At 37.5% G+C, this 22,337-nt stretch overlaps 1 protein-coding gene across 1 annotated transcript in view; it reads right to left on the reverse strand.

The window, feature by feature from the left end:
* The window catches only part of LOC140228924 (uncharacterized), a 160,034-nt gene that overhangs the window by 80,873 nt on the left and 56,824 nt on the right, over positions 1-22,337 (reverse strand). The window contains exons 36-52 of the mRNA XM_072309190.1: positions 22,186-22,304; positions 21,434-21,596; positions 20,470-20,736; positions 19,176-19,306; positions 18,466-18,622; positions 17,041-17,316; positions 15,380-15,658; positions 13,565-13,822; positions 12,882-13,066; positions 11,546-11,651; positions 10,780-10,938; positions 9,755-9,865; positions 8,083-8,370; positions 7,050-7,310; positions 5,761-6,057; positions 3,747-3,847; positions 2,522-2,678 (exon numbers count right to left, since the gene is read on the reverse strand). Of these exons, the coding sequence (XP_072165291.1) occupies positions 2,522-2,678; positions 3,747-3,847; positions 5,761-6,057; positions 7,050-7,310; positions 8,083-8,370; positions 9,755-9,865; positions 10,780-10,938; positions 11,546-11,651; positions 12,882-13,066; positions 13,565-13,822; positions 15,380-15,658; positions 17,041-17,316; positions 18,466-18,622; positions 19,176-19,306; positions 20,470-20,736; positions 21,434-21,596; positions 22,186-22,304 (3,315 nt within the window). The remainder of the gene's footprint in view (positions 1-2,521; positions 2,679-3,746; positions 3,848-5,760; positions 6,058-7,049; positions 7,311-8,082; positions 8,371-9,754; positions 9,866-10,779; positions 10,939-11,545; positions 11,652-12,881; positions 13,067-13,564; positions 13,823-15,379; positions 15,659-17,040; positions 17,317-18,465; positions 18,623-19,175; positions 19,307-20,469; positions 20,737-21,433; positions 21,597-22,185; positions 22,305-22,337) is intronic.

Below are 22,337 nucleotides of genomic sequence, written 5' to 3' on the forward strand. Positions count from 1 at the left end.
TCGCTACCGCGACTGATATGCCTCCGCCATAATGCATGGTTCTCCTAATAGGTCTATAGTACAATGTCTTGACAATGTGTGATGACAACTTCAAACAGTTGGCAAAATATTAAAATGACAGGTTTGACACAAATGTGCTGAATGTTCACTTTCCTAGAACTAGGTTCAATTGGATGAATGATTAAAATGTCAGAGTGCAGGTATTTGGGGAACTGATGATTTTTACTTGACTTTTGACCCTTTTATAAGTTTATGCATTGAGTAATTTTTCAAGGTACTTGTATTGAGAAAAAGTATAATTTCAGTATCAAATGGGAAAATAGCATTATCTAAACCTGGCCTTTGACCTTTGACCTCACAGTTCCAAAGGGAATCACTGTTAGGTTGAACATGCATAAATATGTAAGTTTCATGATGATACCTTGAGTTACTTTTGAGATATGGAGGAAAAAGTACAATTCAGCACTTTCACTTGACCTTTGACCTTTTGGCAAGAAACTTCCCACAGAATATATATTGGGTAATACATGTATACATCAAGTTAAAAAAAAACTAGAAATGTCGCTAAGGCGACTGCTATGCCTCCGCCATAATGCATGATTCTCCTAATAGGTCTATAGTACATGTGGACAATGCATAATTACATTTTCACAATATTGGCAAAATATTGAAATTACACGTGTACATGTTTGTCACAAATGTGTTGAATGTTCACCTTCCTTTACCTAGGTTTAATTAGATGAATAGGAGAGCATGTATTTGGGGATTCAAGTAATTCTGTAATTTTCAAGGTATGGAGAAAAAGTGTAATTTCTGTATTGAAAAGTACACTGTTACCATTTTCTTTTGGCCTTTGACCCTAAAATTCATAGGATTATCACTGTCAGGCAGAACATGCATAAATATGTAGTAAGTTTCAAGATAATAATAATAATAATAATAATAGCTGGTTTTTATATAGCGCATTTCACGCACTTCAGGGTTTCAATGCGCTTTACAGACTATTATTACCCCGGTCACTGGATACATTATTTCCAACCAGCACTAACAGTGCTCATTCTCCACTCCCTGGGGAGCATTCCAGCCAGTCGCAGCCATTTTACAGGCGCGCACATGCTGATCAACCAACATAAGCTTTCTCCTCCTACCGGGTACCCATTTATACTCCTGGGTGGAGAGCAGCAATGTGGATAAAGTGCCTTGCTGAAGGGCAAACGTGTCGGGCTTGGCATGGGCTCGAACCCACAAACCATACCACGCTCATGTCGTTCACAGACGAGCGCTCTTATCCACTCAGCCACGACACCTCAAGATAACTTGAGCCACTTCTGGGATATGGAGGAAAAAGTTAGTTCAGCACTTTCCCTTGATCTTTGACCTTTTGACCTTTGAGGCAAACCCCCCCCCCAAAAAAAAAAAAAAAAAAAGAGAAAAAGAAACTTTCCAGATAATCTAGGTTATACATGCATACACCAAGTGTAAAAAAAAAAAAAAAAATTGCTGGCATTACATAAATATGAGGGAAATAGTAACAATTTGAAGTGTTGCACTTGACCTTTGACCCCTGACCTTTGACCCTATGAACCCTAGATTCTCTAGATAATATCTGCCAGTCAGTACATGTTTATATACTATGTGCCATGAAGATACCTTGAACAATTTCCAAGGTACGGAGAAAAAAAGCGAAGTTTTAATATTCTAACTTGACCTTTTGACCTTTGACCTCATGACCCAAAACTTTCACCAGAGAATCTTAATTGGGTAATACATGTATACACTAAGTTTCAAGAAAATATCTTCAGGCATTGCATAGATATGGAGGAAATAGTGAAATTTTAAGTATTTGACCTTGACCTTTTGACCTTTGACCTTGACCATGTGCACCCAAAAGTTGATAGGCACAACTTCACCCCCTAATACACATACATGCCAAGTTTCATTAGGATACCTTAAAAGGTTTTGATAGTTACCCTGTCCACAAAATTTATTATGGAGGGACGGAAGGACGGACGGACGAACGGAAGGACGGACGGACGGACGGACGGACAACCCGAAAACATAATGCCTCCGGCACCACTTCGTGGCGGAGGCATAAAAACCTTCATTCATTGCATAAATATAAGGAAAGTAGTGATATTTTGAGGAGTTGACCTTGACCTTTGACCCCCCTGACCTTTGACCCATGACCCCCAACTTCCCTAGATAATCACTGCCCATCGGTACAAGCATATATACTAAGTTCCATGAAGATACCTTGAACCATTTGCGAGATATGGAGAAAAACATGAAATTTTAATTTTTTTTTCACAAAATAACCTGTGACCTTTGACCTTTGACCCTGTGACCCTAAAATCCACACAAAGTATTATCCCCCAAGGATATACCCTCATACCAAGTTTGATGTAAAACCACCACACGGTTCTTGAGATATCGACAAAAATAAAACGGGACGGACGGACGGACGACCCGAAAACATAATGCCTCCGGCCACTTCGTTGCGGAGGCATAAAAATCACTTTACCTGTTCTTTGTGTCAAAGTATCATTTATGCGAACAGCCTCGGCTTCAACATAAAAGATGTATGGCCTCCCAGGAACTAAGCCATGACGTTCCAGGGAATTGACATCATCAATGAAGACAACTTCTTGCAAATTCACTCCAGTAACTGCATCTGTAACCTACAAAAAACAAAACAAATCCATAACAAATATCAATCTGCAATGATGCTATCTTGTTATATACAAACATTCTGGCTTTATCATGGTCTCAGGTGTATAAAATGGGCATTAGTTTGCCAAGTTGTTTTGATGGCCAATTTACAGCAATGCCTCAAGTTAAAAGAATGATGATTCGTCTCACATAGTGTTGATAGGCTTTGGCAAGACTAGACAGCAACAGCTTATTCCCATCAGGCATCACTTATTGCTTTCCTATCAAATGAACCTCATTCTTAGTGTCTGATATCATTTATGTCTGACTCTTTACACTGATCTACATGTACAGTAGATGTTACAGCATCGCGTTTTTATATCCTTCATTTTTAATTTTGAAATAACAGAAATTTACCTTGATTTCCTCCTTTTCACCAAAGTTTGATTGATGTATTTGAATTCCACCCTGAGTCTTACATAATTTACATTTGACACATCCACCTTGTTTTGCTGTCATAGTGGATCTTTTAACCATGTTTTATTATATTTGTAAAATAATTAATACAATGAAAACATATATTTGCAAACTGCTTTTGAAATCTTGATGACTGCTCCTGTTGTGGCATTTGTAACCAAATTTCACTGAATCTCATTAAAAGAAGTCTTCAGTTTGTGTACCACATACCTCGGTTTACCTTTGACCTCTAAACTTGAACTCTAGTCAATTTACTTGAACATAACTCTGCAGTTCTTAATCACATTGAATCACTTCATGCAAAGATTTGACACTTACAAAAAGAAAAAAAAAAGAAGATATGGATATAAGCATATAGGCCCTATCTACTGCACTTGGTATGCTACTGCATACATTGTATATGACATGGTGATAGGCATTGTATCATGCTACAAATATAAATTCATGATGAATAGATTTCACTACAGATTAAAAGATCATGCCAAATCTCACATGCAAGTGAGACTGTAAGTGCATCTCTTCAGAGCAATAACAAAGATGAAAACAAAAATTTGTACACAACCTTGCAAAATTTGTTTTACAAGAATGAGGAAAGGACTAAGGACCCTTCTGAAACTAACCCTTGTCCGGTAGCTCTGGGCTCCCACAGTAGGCTGCCAGCTGATCCTGATAGAGGTCTGGTTGACAAAGTTGGCAACAATGTCCAGTGAAGTGGTGCGATCTAGTTTGAATGAATGATTCAAGGAAGAAATACTTCAAACTTCCATGCAAAACATTTCATGTTGCTTTGATTGCACTGTCTAAAAAGAGTAATTTCAAATTCACATTTGTTACATTTCAAATTCAAAATGTCTATGTAGAGTTTTCTGCATTGAACATAGGACAAGAGGAATACAGTCACTTTTTACACTTGTCAAAAAACAGTAAGACATACACATACAATCAGTACACTCACACTCATAACTAATGATATATACAATAGAGTTACAAGAGAATAGAAAGACATGATGATTGACCCATTCAAGGTGGAGGAGTATTGAAACAGTGATCTGTCTGAATTATGGTAGAATGTATCCTTTGGATTTGAATGCTGAAGACTGTCAGTAAACCTTAACGCTAATTACTGTAAGAGATTACAACAAGAAGAATAACTAGATATATCGCTACGGCGACTGATATGTCTCCGCCATAATGCACGGTTCTCCTAATAGGTCTATAGCACAATGTCTTGACAATGTGTGATGACAGTTTCAAACAATTGGCAAAATATTAAAATGACAGGTTTGCCACAAATGTGCTGAATGTTCACTTTCCTAGAACTAGGTTCAATTGGATGAATGATTAAAATGTCAGAGTGCAGGTATTTGGGGAACTGATGATTTTTACTTGACTTTTGACCCTTTTACAAGTTTATGCATCGAGTAATTTTCAGGGTATTGAGAAAAAGTATAATTTCAGTATCAAATGGGAAAATAGCATTATCTAAACCTGGCCTTTGACCTTTGACCTCACAGTTCCAAAGAGAATCACTGGTTGGTTGAACATGCATAAATATGTAAGTTTCATGATGATACCTTGAGTTACTTTTGAGACATGGAGGAAAAAGTGCAATTCAGCACTTTCACTTGACCTTTGACCTTTGACCTTTTGGCAAGAAACTTCCCACAGAATATATATTGGGTAATACATGCCTACATCAAGTTAAAAAAACAAAAAAAAAACCCCTTCAGGTATTGCATAAATATAAGGAAAGTAGTGATATTTTGAGGAGTTGACCTTGACCTTTGACCCCCTGACCTTTGAACCATGACCCCCAACTTCCCTAGATAATCACTGCCCATTGGAGCAAGCATATGTACCAAGTTCCATGAAGATACCTTGAACCATTTGCGAGATATGGAAAAAAACATGAATTTTCAACCTTTTTTTCACAAAATAACCTGTGACCTTTGACCTTTGACCCCATGACCCTAAAATTCAAACAAAGTATTATCCCCCCAGGATATACCCTGATACCAAGTTTGATGTAAAACCACTACACGGTTCTTGAGATATCGACCAAAACAAAATGGACGTACGGACGGACGACCCGAAAACATAATGCCTCCGGCCACTTCGTTGGCGGAGGCATAAAAATTAATTAATTCATATCAATTGTATAATATCAGCCTGAAAAGCCACACTCGATGCTCATCCAAGACACTCGACCAGCATACAAACTACACATTCCCCTGAAACTGAAGGATGCCTACTAAAGAAATATTACAGATTTTTTTTTTTTTTTTGTCATATCATGGCACAATGCATATATGATTGCCTTGACATATTGTGGACACAGCTAGAGCCTAACTCCTATTCTCGAGTGGAAGAAACATGACAAACATTAAAGGATTTTTTTTACTACATGGTACTCATCCCAGGGGTCATTTCTAGTCCAGTCCATAAAGAACATTCACTGTAATATCTCACCGATTCCAAAATGGGGCTCTTTCACTTTGAGCATGGATAAAGATGTGTATAAAGACAAAGGAGGAGGGAGAAGGGAGGGGCTTTGGAAAAGGGGGGGGGGGGGATAAAGGGGGGGGGGGAGTGACCGGGCATGGCTGTAAGAAAATAAAGAGACAAAATTGTCACCTGTTGTTCCTTGTACAGTGCTCATACTGCTTTCAGTCTGCATGCCATTATATTCCACGTATGAGGTCAAGCTGATAGCATAGCTCACTGCAGGCGTCAGCCCCTTGAGGGTCATGGATCTCTGGTGGCGGGGCAGCTCACTGCGTGCAGGGGTGCGGCCAATCTCGGGGGTCAGGCCCGTGCCCGCGTACTCCAGGATGTAGCCAAAGTACTGGCCCTCGGCGGGCGGGGACCAAGTGATCGTGACGGTGGACCTGCTTGTATCAGTGACGGCCATATCTTGTGGCGGCAGTGGAGCTGGAGAATGTTGGAAAGAGAGATTGCATGTAGTACACAAAGGTTTAGAGTGCTAGAAGTACAATATATCGCATGTAAAGCTCAGAGTAGTGTGTCACAAAACTTGTCAGTCACTGACAACCACTTTAAGCAACCAAAATCCTTGTATCTGATTGGCTGGAAGCAAATTTGTTGAGGAAAATCATTGACAAAATACTTGATGAAATTTTCCCTTGAATATACATTCCGGAAATACAAGACTATTGTACTTCATAATCAATCTTCACGTGTTGTGCATATTAATCATGTTCATAATTCTACTAATGCATCAAAACACGACAAAAACAAAACAAAAAATAATAATGATACTGTATTGTGCTATAAGAATGTCATCACTTCTTGCATTTACGAAACAAACTGTACATGTCATCCCTTTAAATGGGATGGCTAGTACTAATCAGTGGGGATCAGTGGGAATGCTGGGAGATGATTGTTCCAATCCTTGTGGGATTCATTTAAGAGTACATTATATATCAATTGCTGTGGGAAATTATTTGCTTCAGAATGGTCTCATATTCAGGGCCGTTAACGATCACCCCGACACTGTACAGGCATGCTAACCTGGAAACATTGAACTGCACATTACTTGAATATGAGACCATTCTGAAGCAAATAATCTTCACACGACAATAGATAATATATAATGTACTCTTAAATGAATCCCACAAGGATTAGAACAATCATCCCCAGCATTTCCACCGATTCCCACTGATCAGTTAATAGCCATCCCCTTTAAAATCCTAGCCAAATGCAAGGGGAAATTACAGATGTCGTAACACTTACAATGTACACTTGCAATCACACAAACAACCCCCCCCCCCCAAAAAAAAAAAAAAAAAAAAAAAAATCTTGTGAAAAAGTCTGTGACCTCCTCTTGTGCAAAAATATTTGTAGGCGAACATAATGGCTTAAATGCAGTATACTTTAATTTGTGCACTTAACATGTCACACACCTGTTACAAAAGTCAGATCACTGGACAGGAAGTTGGCAGTGGGAGAGGTGATTGTCCTAAGCTGGAAGTAGTACTGGTTTCCAGGTTCCAGGCCTTGGCGGTCGATTGGTCCTGGATTATCAGTCCGGACCATGGTGACCTGGTCGTCATTGCTGGAGTTGTACAAGATGAGGTAGCCCTGCACGGGGCCAGTTTCTGCCTCCCACTGGAGGGTGACGGTCCTGGTTTGGGCGTTGTACTCGTACGTCAAATCAGCAGATCCTACAAGGGAGATGAGGATGGTCATGAGACTTTACTTATTCTCAAGTCAAGTGACACTGGCTAACGACTATTACACTAATAGACGCTTGGCTCATGCCTACACCTATCTCACCAATGGAGTAGTCTACTGATCAAAAGCGATTCCTGACTATTCCATCTCATTAGTTACAAGAATTAAGACTTATTAGCATCTGTAGGCAATCAGAAAAGAAGAGATTAGGAAAAAACTGAAAACTTTAGAGCTGTTGTGCTCCTACAATTCACATGACAATTTTGCAACATTATAAAATCTATAAACTGTAAAACAAGAAATATTCATAGCATGAGATTTTTGCAAGGTGCCAGTGGCATTCAATGCATATAATGAAGAAAACTTTTGCTTACACTTTAATTTTGTGAATCTTGGCTCCTTGCAAAATTTGCAAAAATTTCATGCATATGAAAATTTCTGGTTTTACACTAACTTCGTGCATTTTAGATTATGGTATTCCTCTAAAACTTAGTCCATAACACACCATGCTTACAACTTACTGTATGCAGGCAATGGATTACACTCTGTTGGCTTTAATATTCCAGGTATATTAATGATTTACTTACATTGTGCTATATTCATTTCATTTTATCAATTTTGAAAGAATTAATAAACTGGAGTCAGCTGCTTTTCCAACAATTAACACTCTAAATTGTTATTTTTGAAACAGGGATGGGGAAATTCCTCCAAAACACCCCTTTTGATCCATCTAACATTGCCAGTGATCAACCTCTGACTCACGTGTTGATAAGGTCAACTCGATGCCATCGCTCTGCTCTTCGTTATCACCGCTCCCAGCAACGGTCACAAAGTTGATGGAATACTCCGTAGCTGGCATGAGGTCTGACAGCGTCACACTGTCCTGATCACTCTCGATGGGTACATTCATATTCATGGGACCCGAGACTGGATCAGTATAGCGGTATGTGAGCAGGTAGCTATCCACGTTCCCTGTGGCAGGCATCCACGCCAGTTGAATGGACGTTGTAGTACGCTGTGTATCTCGCAAGTTGGTGACCTGTCTTGGGACTATTATGGTATAGAGAGGATTAATCAAGGTACATTCAATCAGCTATAAAGATGTCTTACTTTACAAACTTTACTACTTGTGATCCTTCAGGAAAATAACTCCCTGGCGGTCCAAAGAATGTTACAATCCATTCCATACCAGTAAATATCTGTATAATAGTGTTTAACATTTGTTGCAAAGGATAACAGGTTATCATTTCTAGTCCCCCTTTTATTTTCAGCTGTCTGTATGCTTATGATTAGAAATTCACACAGCATATAATTTGAGATAACCCTAAAAGGGCCGGGCTTTTTTGGCTATGCTCAGAGCGGGGGGGTTGGATGGATTCCGCCCCCCCCCCCCCCCCCCGAGATCTCGGCCATCGGTGGTGTGATCACGACGAAATTTTGCATGCGTGAGACCCACGTCATAATCTACAAGATTGTGTCATAAGATTTTTTGAAACAATCAATTTCTAATTCTAATTCATTAATTATGCAAATTAAGCTCAAGATCATATTTTAGCCTTAAAAGCATTGAGAGTCTAATTTTTGATCTGTTAATGTGTTTTAGCATATTCAACAATTGCACATCACAAAAACTTCCAAAACTCATTTCAATTCTTATGTATTTTATTGTTTTTAGAATTTCTTATGTATTTCACTCTTTTTCAACTTTTGTTTTTTCTTTGTTTTTTCATTGAAAATTGTCACTGACCACTTTTCTACCATAATTGTGATTAATTGTAAAAATAATCAGGTTTTTGTGACTTTCATGACAGAGCACTGTTTTCCATAGGAAATGTACACAAAATCACAAAATTGTGCCCGTTTTGGGGCGACATTCCATTACAAAAATGGGCGTAGCTTCACAAAAGTATGTGCAGATGTTGCAAATTTGGTCTCAAAAGTTGCGCGAGACTTGAACAAACAAAGTCAAGAAGCCTCACGACGAGGCCTTCTCGCGTTACAGAATTATAGCGCGAAACATCGAGGGGGAGCGGATTACGCCCCCCCCCACCCTTTCAGGGTAAATGCAGCCTTCATTAGCATCAAGCAATAACTTGACAAGACCTCCTGCATTTTATTTTACTCTTGTTTGCAATTATATCAATCACCCAAGTTTTATATTGTGTTTTCAAACAAGGTAGTGAACACACATGAGACTATCACTTCTGACACCTACAACTGTACCAAACAGAATTGGATAGAGGGAGCTATAGGGTGAGAATACATTACAGCAAGTAATTCTATAAATTACTAGAGCAAAGAATCATCCTCTACACTAACATCACACGACGTGCATGGATGCATCGCTTTGTAGACGTGGCCATTCATATTTACCCTATACTTATAAATCCAGATAGTATAGAGAACTGATAATGATCACACTCTCAATACTCACTGGTTCTAATGCTGAGAATGTCTGAAGTTGTCTGTGTGCCCAGTATTCCAAGCCGGGCCTGATACAAAGTTCCAGGCACAAGGTTCATGAAGATATTCTTAGTTGCTCCTCCTGTCATCATTCATAAAAAAATGGAACAAGTCAGATGGACTAGTAAAAATGGAGTAGTCACTATAAATGCAACATAAAGTCATTGTCACTTGGTTAGAGTTGGATACGAAGAAAATCATGATCATCTGTATCTTCATCTGAACCAAACATCATGAAGTCATTTCCACTATCATCACCACTATCATCATCATCTTCATCATCATTATCGTCACCAACATCATCTTCGTCATCATCATAATCGTCACCAACATCATCTTCGTCATCATCATCATCGTCACCAACATCATCTTCATCGTCATCATCAGCGTCAACAACATTATTCTTCATTATCATTATCATCATCATCGTCACCAACATCATCTTCGTCATCATCATCATCGTCACCAACATCATCTTCATCGTCATCATCAGCGTCACCAACATTATCTTCATTATCATTATCATCATCATCATCATCATCATCATCCTCAACATCATCATCACCATTACCAGCGGCATGAAGAGTCATCAACAGCAGTAGTAACTACCATGATTTAATATCATCAGTGCTTTCATTATCAGTTTTTATCATCGTCTTCACTACTATCTATTTCATAGCATCATCACTTCAAAGCTGAATTATTAAAAGCAAATACGCTTGGTTGAATTAACATTATATACCTCTAAGCATCCATATTGCACTATAATATCCAAACTGACTCGCAACTGCTAGTTTTGTACAGTTCTTTTTACCTCTCCCAGCAGCTTAATTCATATGCTTACATTTGCCACTAAAGTTTAGACATCATTACACACTTGAATTGTGATAGAAATACTGCCATCGACAAACAGTTTGATATTACAACACCTCTTTTGGTTAATTTTCTGATTTTTACTTCTCCTTATATTTTTATTCTTTTTTAAATCCTCCTTACCAACAGGGAGATTAGTGGAAAGGACAGTGCTGCCGGAAGTTAATGACAGGAAATACACCGATGCACTTCCCAAAGTTGCGTCTGTAGCTCGCCCAAAGGCAATGCCAATTGACGTCTCCGTAACAGAGAATGCTTCTAAAACAAGTGGATCCAGTGAAGCTGAAAGAATATGATCAATTACAGTGTAATAATTATTCACAACAGGATTCAATGAAGCTGAAAGAATATGATCAATTAAGGTATAATTATTATTCACAAAAAATTATCCTACCATTAGAGAATGAAGAATGACTACACGTGTACATGACTGAAGCTTTACATAACAGAATGTAAAATAATGCCCATCACCTTGCTAGTTTCAGTTATCACCATAGCAGTGGTCAACGACCTCGATCTACATGATGTTTGAAATTCCTTGATTAAAGGAGAGATCTTATAGAATCTACAGACCTCATTTTACCTCGTTTTCTTTGTCTATATTTCTGTAATTGCTTTTTTTTTTTCTTCTTTTTTTGGGGGGGGGGGGGTTGACAATGAACTTGACAAGTGAAGGTATTCACCAAAGCAGTTTAGCCTTTCTAGCAAACAAACATATCTTACATCCCCTGTTATCCTCGCACACATTTTGAAAGAGTATTTTGATCTATACATGATAATACACATTTTAAAAAAAAATGTGTTTGAATGAATGTGATTTAGGGAAAGGAATGAGCTTCAACAAAATCACCTAGTTGTTGATATGTGATAAAAATCAAGCACATTTTACCTGTGGATACTTGCGTTGTAGATCTCTCACTGGCCACTTCGGTGGATTCGTTCAGACCAGACACAGTATGAACTCCAACAGAATACACTGTGTCTGGGTTAAGGTTCTGAAAAAGAAACACCAAGAGACACCTCCTCTTTAATTCACTGCAAAACATGATCAGTGTATAAAAGAAAGAATCAAAATTAGCAGGGGATTTGTAATAGACTGAATTACTTAAAATTTATTCAACTTTATATTACTGACATGTATTAAGCATAATTATGTAATGAAAACAGAATACGTTGTACTTCATTCCCAGCTGCACAATGATGATGCAGCCCCATGTATGTACCTCTGACATGTACAGTTTGAAATTGAATACAAAATCAGAGTGTAAAGAGTGTAATAGTTTTGTAAATACAAATATATAATGCCTGGACAAATAGACAAGCATGTCTGAAGTGTTTATCGTCGGTGGGGTGACATGACCTTGTATCTGTAATTTTGGTGAAAATGACTTATTTAATTTGCATTTACGGTCAAATAATGGGTTAAGTAATGTCCTGTCCAAATCCTAGTTGTCTTACCCCAAAAATAAAGCCACCATGGCACATCAAAGAAATAGTTGTCCCATTCGGTATAGTGCTTTGTCTGCCATGTTTTTTGGCTCTCCTGAACATTTGACATTTTGTAGATACGAGGTCTTGTCGCCCCAGCGATGTTATATTTGTTGATTTGTTCAGTTAGCAATCTCTTGTTCCTAATTGCATTAATAAAGTACCAAAGTGATAATGCCTTCAGTCTTTATAGCTTGGGTTGGAACCAGGTGCAAGCTTGGTTAGCAACAATGGTGTTCACAGATATTAAGCCCAAGTAAAAGTTGTTAAGAATGAGTTTCCATCACATTTCTGTACTCTTTACGGCAATTTCTTTCTCTTTTTTTTTCTTTCCTTTTTAGTAGAGGGGAAACATAGGAAACAGAATTATTCAAGTCTCTCAAAATCCATTTAGATCACCAGCCCAGTAAGAACTTGCTAAATACATTGTAGTTCTAATTGTCAAAGAATGCAAATATGCAACAGAATAGTGAAAATGAAATAAAAGTTTCAGTTACAGAAGTGGCCTGTTGGTGAGACTGTTTTGCTTTTCTCCCTGTAAAACCCAAAACAGTGAAATGAAAATCACACATTGAGCATTCATGTCATGTTCACACAAGATAAAATCTTGATAAAACAGACCACTTGTGACAGGATAGTGCATATCACATTGTCATGAAAATTGTCCATGTGGAATATAACATTTCAAATATTGCAATACACAAAATTCCTGATATAACCTAGGCCAATGTACTTACCTCGATTTGATAGCGAGTGTTATCAACATCAGCAATCCTTGCAACAAGCGTCTGTACGTTGTCAGGTCCAGTAATGTAGACAGCATATCCATCAAACATGCTCCCTACAGGTTTCTCCCAGATAACCCCAAGTGACACCAAAGTAGGCTCACCATCCACTCTCAGATTCTGCACTGGGCTTGGAACTATAAAAATCAACCCCCAAAAATATAATGAATGACATCCTAAGTTTTTGGGCATTGAACTAAACATATGTATGTTCACACATGATATATCATTACCATCATATTTATTCAATCATATCTTGTACATACTTTGTGCAATTTCCAAGTTAGAAATGGGATTGATTTTACTTAAAAAGTGAAAAAAAGATTGATCATGTTCTCATACATAAGTCACTTTCACAAGAAAATTCAGAAAACAAACAAACCTAGGTTTATTGGCTAAATATAACTCATAAAGACAGAGAGGAGAATAATATTTCAGGGTCCCCCAACAAACAATAAATATTCCTTCCCTATAAAAGTACTGATAAAACTACTGAACTTTCCTGTACTACATGTACATGCACTTCTGAAAGAGAAGATGATTACATCAGTCTCGGGACTCAATATTCATGTCCCGAGTCTAAAGTAGGTCTCAAATTTAGTGATTAAAAGAAAACAGATGGTCCTCTGACTCACTGGTCCTGATGTCGAGGCTACCAGTATCACTGGGGTAGTTTTCAAGCTGGACTACCACTTGGTACAGCTGCCCTGGAATCAGGTTACCCCTCGTGGTATCTCGGTCCTCCACGAGTCTCGGGTTGGAATCTGTGGAGCCTGGCAGGTTGAAGAACACCAGGTATCTACCGGGATTGTCTCGAGTGCTGGCCCCCCATGCCACCCGCAGAGTTTCGCTGGTCCGACCGATAGAGATCACCTCCAGTGGTCCAAGGGAGGCTGCGGGAAGGAACCATTTGAGTCATGTCATGATCACTGGTTTTATTTTGCACATCTATCATGGTGGCAAAGCCTTGCCCAGACTTTTCTGAAAGATTTTAGCTGCGTTACAACTACTGATTTAAGTGACGATTCCTTATTCAGAAGCAAATTAATTTCTTACAGCCAGTTCACTATAAAAGTCTGACTTTACAGTGAGCTTTTGCAAATGGTTTTCAACAGGCTTCTTCAGAGCAGTGTTGACTCGTAAAAGATTGGATATTGGCAGTCTTGCAGTCTGAGAGAGTGGGAATTTATGTTGATGATAACTTGTATTGCTCCATGCCACCATTCATGGAGTGCTCACATCCCTGCTGGATGTGAAGGGCCTCGGATCCTGATCCACCTTGTAATCATGAGCACTACATGAATCACGACATCGAGCAATACATGTTATCTTCAAAGTACATGTACATTGTTTCCCATTCTCTCAGACTGCAGGACTGCCAATGCCCCATTTAACCCGTTGAGGATGAGATCCAAGTATACTCGGGCAAGTGTCTATGGGAAATGCGTGTTGTAGCAAAATCAAACCGTCTTCAACGGGTTAAGACTAGTCAATGCCAGTCTGATGAAGCCTACAGAAAACAGTAGGCAAAAGCTCACAAAAGTAGAATCAATCAATGATCGTGAACTAATGAAATATGCTTCGAATAGAGATTACCAATCAGATGAACCTCTTCCATGATTCCTTGATTTTGAAAGTGCTATCTCAGGAAACCAAGACATACAGTTTTATTTCTCAGGAAAGCAGTATCGCATAGAGTTCAAATGTTGGACCTTTGCTACTAAGCTTGAATATTCCTCTATGAATTCAGTCACATGCCACCATTTTAAAAATTCTCAGCTTACTATCTGTATACAATTAATTTTGATATTGACAAGTGAAAGCAATGTTGAAAAAGATCCCTTTAAAATGTTTTAATCAGCTTTGTAGCAAATTAAAACAAATAGCATCACATTGTCGGCACTATTACAGATTCTTTAGAAGCCTTTTAAATATATTGTTAACCATCTTCACCACAGTTTTTGCACTTATTCCATTTTTTTATATACATTTTTTCCAAGCAGCTTCTTCATCACACTGAAATGCATTTGGGAATTATTTTCGCTAGTGATATTACATCATTATAGGGATATTCTAGACAATCTCTCATAAACAGATTTTGCTTTCAAAACACTTAGTGAGCAATAAACTATTCAAAAAGAACGCTTCGTTGATAAACCAACAAAGTGAAAATGTCTTTCAGTGTATCCTGTGAAGGGTTCTACACTGAACTAGCTACAAATGAACTATCTTCTGCTGAATGTTTTTAGATCTTTATCAGGCTACATTATTCTATATGCAAGTATTGAACTATCTGGATGTGCTTGTACAATGTATAAGATATGAGTATTGACATTCATTTGCATTTGGAATTAAACCCAGAGGATGTGCCGATCTTGCTTTAACATGCAGTAACCAAAGACACCTGGGCAAGTATACTCGGTACTAGTCTTCAATAGGTTAATACGTACCAGTGGTTCCCGTGGTTGTCTGTGGTACACTTAGGATAAGATCGTCACCAGTGCCCACTGAAGAGAACACCTCAATGCCGTAGCTTGTTCCTGGAAGAAGGTTAATGACCTCAAGCTGAAACTGCTCGGCGTCAAGGGTTATGTTGCTTTGCATCGTGCCTTCAGGATTGCTCACATCCACAAGGAAGTTCTCGTATATGCCGGTAGGTCGCGACCACGTGATAGTTAGTGATGTGACCATTGGTAGCAGAGCCTGCACAGCACTAGGTGCAACAGGTCCTGTAAGGTAATGGAGGAGGATTAGAAATGAACACAGAAAATGAGACCTTTCCTTTAAACATTTGAACAGTTTCATCTAACTGTACAAAGGGCATCTTTCCAAAACATTTCTATGCCTCCGCTATGAAGTGTCACAGCTCGCATAATGTTTATGGATGGTCCGTCTGTTATTTTTTTTTTTTTTAATATATTCAATTATCATGAACTGGTTTACACATAGGACGGTGGGTCATTGGTTTTGAATCATCCAAATGTATTTTACCTTCTGCTGAATGTCAGCTTAAAAGCTTTCTGTGATGACATTCCCTGACATTTGTCAAATCAGGATGCTTGTGCTGCACACCATCGGCTTATTGAATCAATGGAGAGATTTTTCTTTAGACAGTGTTGGCAGGTCTGACCTCAGTAATTCTGTTTCTTTCACCAGAAATGACATGGAAAAGTTGGTGCCATATAAATCAATCCATGATGGTCAGCCAAAACAATTTGTAAGAGAAGGTACAGCAAACCAGCTATGACTAAAACAAAAAATATAGATATAATGTATATCTTGAGAGAAGTTTTTCTGAGTAACTTGGAAAATACTGCGGCAGCATCATCATAACCACAGGAACCTGAGATAACGAACTTCAGACCTCTAAATCCCGTTTTAATATATAAATCTATTTAGCAACAATTGAGTCACTGTCACAAGTGTCACTTACAACCATGGGTATATAGCTGAATTTTGCAAAGATTCAGCTAAATAGTAATTTTGAATGAAATCTGTGCACAAATGTGGCTTTTAGAGCACACACCAAATATGGCATGGGGGTATATGGCAGTGATATACAATACTGGCAGTAATCAAGTGATCAGAGTTTCTAATTTGGAAACAAGAGTAGTACTCGTCTGATGGATAATTTTCAGTTTTACTGGTGTAAAATAGGTGTGCAAAAGGGTGATCAACAATGGGATGATTATGCAGTATGTGTACATATACCTATTTCTCTCTATGTTGGTACATGGGTATATGTAATTATTTAATTTACTTAACACAAAAGAAAAACAAAATTGATTTGCATCTCACTCCAGATGACAGACCCAAAAGTTCAGTGTATAGATAAACAGAATATCTGAATATTTTGTGAGGTTTTCATTTTCACGAGTAGGGTGCTATTCACGAATTTAAAGACACAAAAAAAACTAACTCCCATCCCGACATGAATGTGACTTGCACGCATACATTTCTCCATTCATTACTGTACTCCATCACCCACAATCATTAATTTAACCACTCACAAAATTGTAGGGAAGTTCCGATTTGCGAAAATTAGACTCACTGAATATACATATATGGTGTATAAAGTAACTGAAAGAAAGAGACAAGAATTGAGACTCACTCGTTCGCTGCATGATGGAACTCTCACTGGTGGCTGGATCTAAGCCAAGGATGGTGAGGGTGATGACGTAGTTGGCTCCGGAGACTAGGCCGCTGAACGTCACACGAGGGCTCTGCGCCGGGGTGAGAGTCCGCATCTGGAGAACCGCACTGCTGGCTGATGATCGTATCTGCAGCTGATAGCCAGTAACGTCGGCATTTTCGCTCTCACCATAGATGACCGCAATGGAGTTTGTGGTGAAGGCTGTGACGACAATCTCCCCAACACTTATGGTGTCTGTAAAGTGAAAAGACCAAAGAGACTATTAAAGGACATGTTACACATTGACATTTCACTGCACTCTGGTTGGCTGCTTTCATCAATTTTAAAGATGGCGACATATTGTGGTATTATAAGACAATGCATTTCTATCTCAACCATCTGATAGTAATAATAATGATAGTAATAAACAACAACTACTGCTACTTATTGTTATTATTTTATTATTATTATTATTATTATTATTATTATTATTATTATCATTATTATATTATTATTATTATTATTATTATTATTATCATTATTATATTATTATTATTATTATTATTATTATTATTATTATTATTATTATTATTATTATTATTATTATTATTATTATTATTATTATTATTATTATTAATATTATTATTATTATGATGATGATGAGGATGATGAATATTATTATCATTATCATTATTATTACTATTATTATCATCATTATGAATATTATAATAATAATGATTAAAATGGGTATTTTTGCTCTGTTTTCCAAGGAACATATTTGCTAGCATTTCCAAAACTTTTCCAATTAATACACCATTTCATTCAATCAGCTCACAAGCATATTTGGCCTTCTTATTATTTTCACAGTTGGTTAGGCGCTTCACTCGTTTTTAAAGTGGCATGATGAATAAGCTTGCCCGACATAACAATTTATGGAGTTCATGTTGTAACAAAGAATTAACTTGCACAGGTTAGGTAACCAGAAAGGTCCATCCATGAACACATAGGGGAGCATTTTATTGTGTGGCATAGAATGCATTTACAAAATGCTCAGATTATTACCGTATTAATTGCTTATTTATAAGCTTTAATGATCAATTTGTTGCTGTCAGGTGGACGTGCTGGCAAGTGCCATTTACAAGGATTACAGAAATAATCATCACATCACAGATGCTTATTTCAGTGAATTTGAAAGCCCCAAAAAGAAAGTGTACCTGTGCGTGCACAATGTGAAACCGTGCACTAGCTTTTCAATGCCTAGTTTGGGTGTTGGTATGCTAAAGATTTAATCTAAACTGAGGTAAATCTACAAATGCCATGGAATGTGACTGCATTTACATTTGCCATTCACATCTAACTAATATGCATGTTGTGGTACAAGAGAAGAATATTATTTGATATTACCTGTGTTCACAGTGATGTTTTGCACATCGCATCCTTCCAGTTCTTGTGGAGTGTCAAGATCATTAACGGTTATGACTGAGATGGTGTAGGCCGTGCTGGGATCCAGTTCTGAGAGCTCGTAGCACCGCTCCTCTGTGGAGCTTCTTGTTGCTAACAGCTGAGGGTGTTTAAATGCATATTACATATTAATTATTAATGTCTGCCAGACAATGTACAGGGAAAATATTGAAAATGGCAGTTGAGCAAATATGAATATACAGAGCAAGATCATCAACATACTGCTGAGAAAATACACGTCCTAATAACTACATACAAATTAAATGGTGATACTTCTTAATCTTATGAAGAAAACTCATATAAGTACAAAATGCACATGACCTTTTCATCTGGCTTTTTCAATATCATAAGATTTGTTCAATTTGCAACATTCCCTCCAACTCATCAGTTTGGTATATTTCAAATTAGGGCATTATTCAAGCAGTTTTAGTCACTAGGTTATATATCATAGAACAAACATAAAGTATATGGTAAAATATTCAGTCAAATTTTGTAGATGGCTCTGATAGGCAATGAAATAAAGCCCTTACATAATGCACCTATTCCTTATGCCAAAGCAATGCCAATATTCAACAAGCTACTTAGTTTGTACATGAAGGGGATACCAGGTATGCCAATCTCCCATTCTCTCTCTAGGTGGCGACTGCACTTACTGTTTCAACACCCCCTTCTTCCCTGACGGTGATGCGGTAGGCGTCCACCTGAGAGGCAGCGGGCTCCCAGCTGAACTCAATGGAGGTGGCTGTAGTTTGTACTATTGCAATGTTGCCTGCACCGTTTGGTCCTGGCAGGTCAAGTTAGTTTGATAGAGGAAATATGCAAAGAATATGAAGTATACTCATATTTGTAACAACCTTTAAACACGGCATTAATGTCAACAACAACAGAATATAATCCTACTTGCAAATACTGTACAGTGTAGCATTTGAATCCTCATTTTATGTAACAACACAGTTGTCCACCTCGCAGAAGGTAAATATTAAAGCACATGAAAGAATGAATTGATAAATGAGTACAAAAGATAAATAGACAATAGAATATATGGATGCATCCATACACACATACACACATATCAACATACATGCACATACATACATATGTGTGTATACATAAAATGAATAAGTAAATAAGTAATTAGATTAAAGAATAAATAAATACATACATAAACAAACAAAGAAAGGAAGAAAATCCTGACATTTCCCTCATTCAATGAAACATACACATGAAATTCAACATACATTTAAATTTGATGCATTTTTCATGTCACCCTGATTGTTCAATACTCTCAGCTTGCAGATGGTTGTGTTTTGACCCAAAAATGTTATGTGATCGACAAAGTCAGGACTATATTCACTGCAACACACGTTTTCTTTTAAAACCAGTCATATTCAGACTGTTTTTACAAAGACCGTACAAGATACTTGTAAGTAACCACCAATTGCATCTATTTAATGGTTGCCATTACTGGCAACACAGATATGACCCCATATTAAATTTTTGACAGAAATTCAGAAAGCATCATCTCATTCGGGATCGTATCGCTCTATTATTATCATCTACATCATCTCCACCAAAATCACAGATCATTGCAGTGAATTCACAAATTTTGTCTCTTTGAGGTTACTTTTCTATCCCAACAAAGTGATACAGAAACGTAACTAGGAAAGCACTTACTAGAAATAACAACAGATACAGTCTCATGGTTCATCACTACTTTATAACCCATATGAGGATGGACTGATTTTGCTATCACAGCACATTTCCCACAGACACCTGCCTGAGTATGCTTGAAACTAGTCTTCAATGGGTTAAACACATGCCATCAGCAGTTTTCATATGTAATCGTGTCAACAGTAATACAAGTTAAGCTATACATAAACATGCAATATCAGAGATGTTCCTATTTTGTGCCAGATATATTAATACGACTACTGTTGTGATGCTTACGTGTTTTCTGAGTGACGTCCTGGTACTCAACAGGAGATGCCAAATCTCCTCCAATGGCGCGTACAGAGATAACGTACTCCGTCGCAGCCATTAGCTGGGTGAAAGTATTATCGGTATCAACCCTGTAGACTGGTAACTGTATTGGTGGTTCCGGCTGGATATTTATGTCATAGAATATATTTTCAGCGGAACTGTAGGGTGCCCAGAAAATGGTGATCTGGTCGCAGGTAGTCTGAGTCACCACAACCTCAAGGGCTGGGACTGGGACTGAAAGATATGACAATCAGAAATAGAATATGAAATATAATTATGTACATATAAAAAAAAAAAGAAAGAAAAAAAAAAAAAATATATATATATATAAAGAATGTTTGTTTTGATTTCCTATACCTCCTATTTTATATGAATTACAACGTACATGTTGCAACAATTCAATTGAAAAGCCCAATCTGAAAATGTGCTTAGTTACTGAGCTATCAAAGATACAACATAGAATTCTCCTTTCTATATGCAATTTATATACACATCTATCTACCGACATATTTGATATTAGAGTGTGTGTATTAACCCGTTGAGGACGGACTGATTTTGCCACAACACGCATTTCCCATACACACATGCCCGAGTATACTCGGGACTAGTCCTCAACGGGTTAAGCATGCAATCATAATGTGTGAGTGTGTTTACAGACTGGTAAACCAGAAATTTTCACATGCATTTTATAAATCTTTTGCAAATTTTATGAAAAGCCAAGATTTCCAAAATCAAAATGCATGCAAAAGTGTTTGTCTACACAATGCAAAGGATACCAGTGGCATTTCACAAAAGTTTTATGCTGTGAAAAAGGCTGTTGTTTTATAATTCAATAAACTGGTATATTCACTAGTGCAGTTGGGGAAACTGTACAAGTAAATTCTAAAGTCCACAAGCAGAAGCAAAATGTTCTAATGGCAGCACAACTTACTCGTTTCAAATGTTCTCTGTAATACACTACTACTTTCATCTCCTGCTTGGACATATAGGCTGAAATCATACGAACTTCCAGGTCTTAACTCAGTCACATTGTAAGCCCTTTCATCCATAGAAATCCTTGTTGAAGTTGGCAGAAGACATCCACTGCAAGAAGTCTGCAGAATCACAAATGATTTCAAAAAATATAATACAGTGCATATCAGCAAGTCCTTCATTTTTGACAGATGTATAACAGCTTGTAGCCTTTATGTGCCAATTCAAATCATGTTTTGGTTTGGCACAGATCTTGTTTAATATCTTCAAAATTCTTAAAACATTTAACATTACATATTGTGACAGATCTTTTTTTTTTTCATTTTCCCATGAACGTCATGACCATTTACATTGATACATCTTTTTTTAAAAATCAAAGTAATGCTCAAAGTGATTTCTTTTATTCACATATCATCAAAAAATTATTGAATTATACTGACAACACTTGGTATTTTCGAAGAAGTGCGATGATTTTTGAAGTGCAATAACATGGCTACATTAATTTTTCATGAACAAGCTATGAACATTTTGTATGAAAATGAACACTTATTTCAATAAATGTAATGCAGAAAACAGTTATATCATGTGTAGCATCATAACAGCAGTGCCTCAAATAGTCTTAGAATGGATCAAAGTGGCATTGATATGTCTCTTCTACACCCGAACACATGGTCATAATGTGAACAGTGCATTGCAAAAACAAGAGCTCACTGTTTGTTGGTATTCCAGTACAAAGAAGTCAAAGTAGCCAAAATCAGGGGCACCAAAAGCCAGGTTCAGCTGGGTGAATCCAGCTTGACTGAGGGCAAAAGCAGCTGGTGGTCTCGGCGCTGTCATTATGAAAAGAAAAGGCCAAGTTATTC

The sequence above is a fragment of the Diadema setosum genome, chromosome 5 (assembly GCF_964275005.1).
Source record: "Diadema setosum chromosome 5, eeDiaSeto1, whole genome shotgun sequence".
Classification (NCBI taxonomy): Eukaryota; Metazoa; Echinodermata; class Echinoidea; order Diadematoida; family Diadematidae; genus Diadema; species Diadema setosum.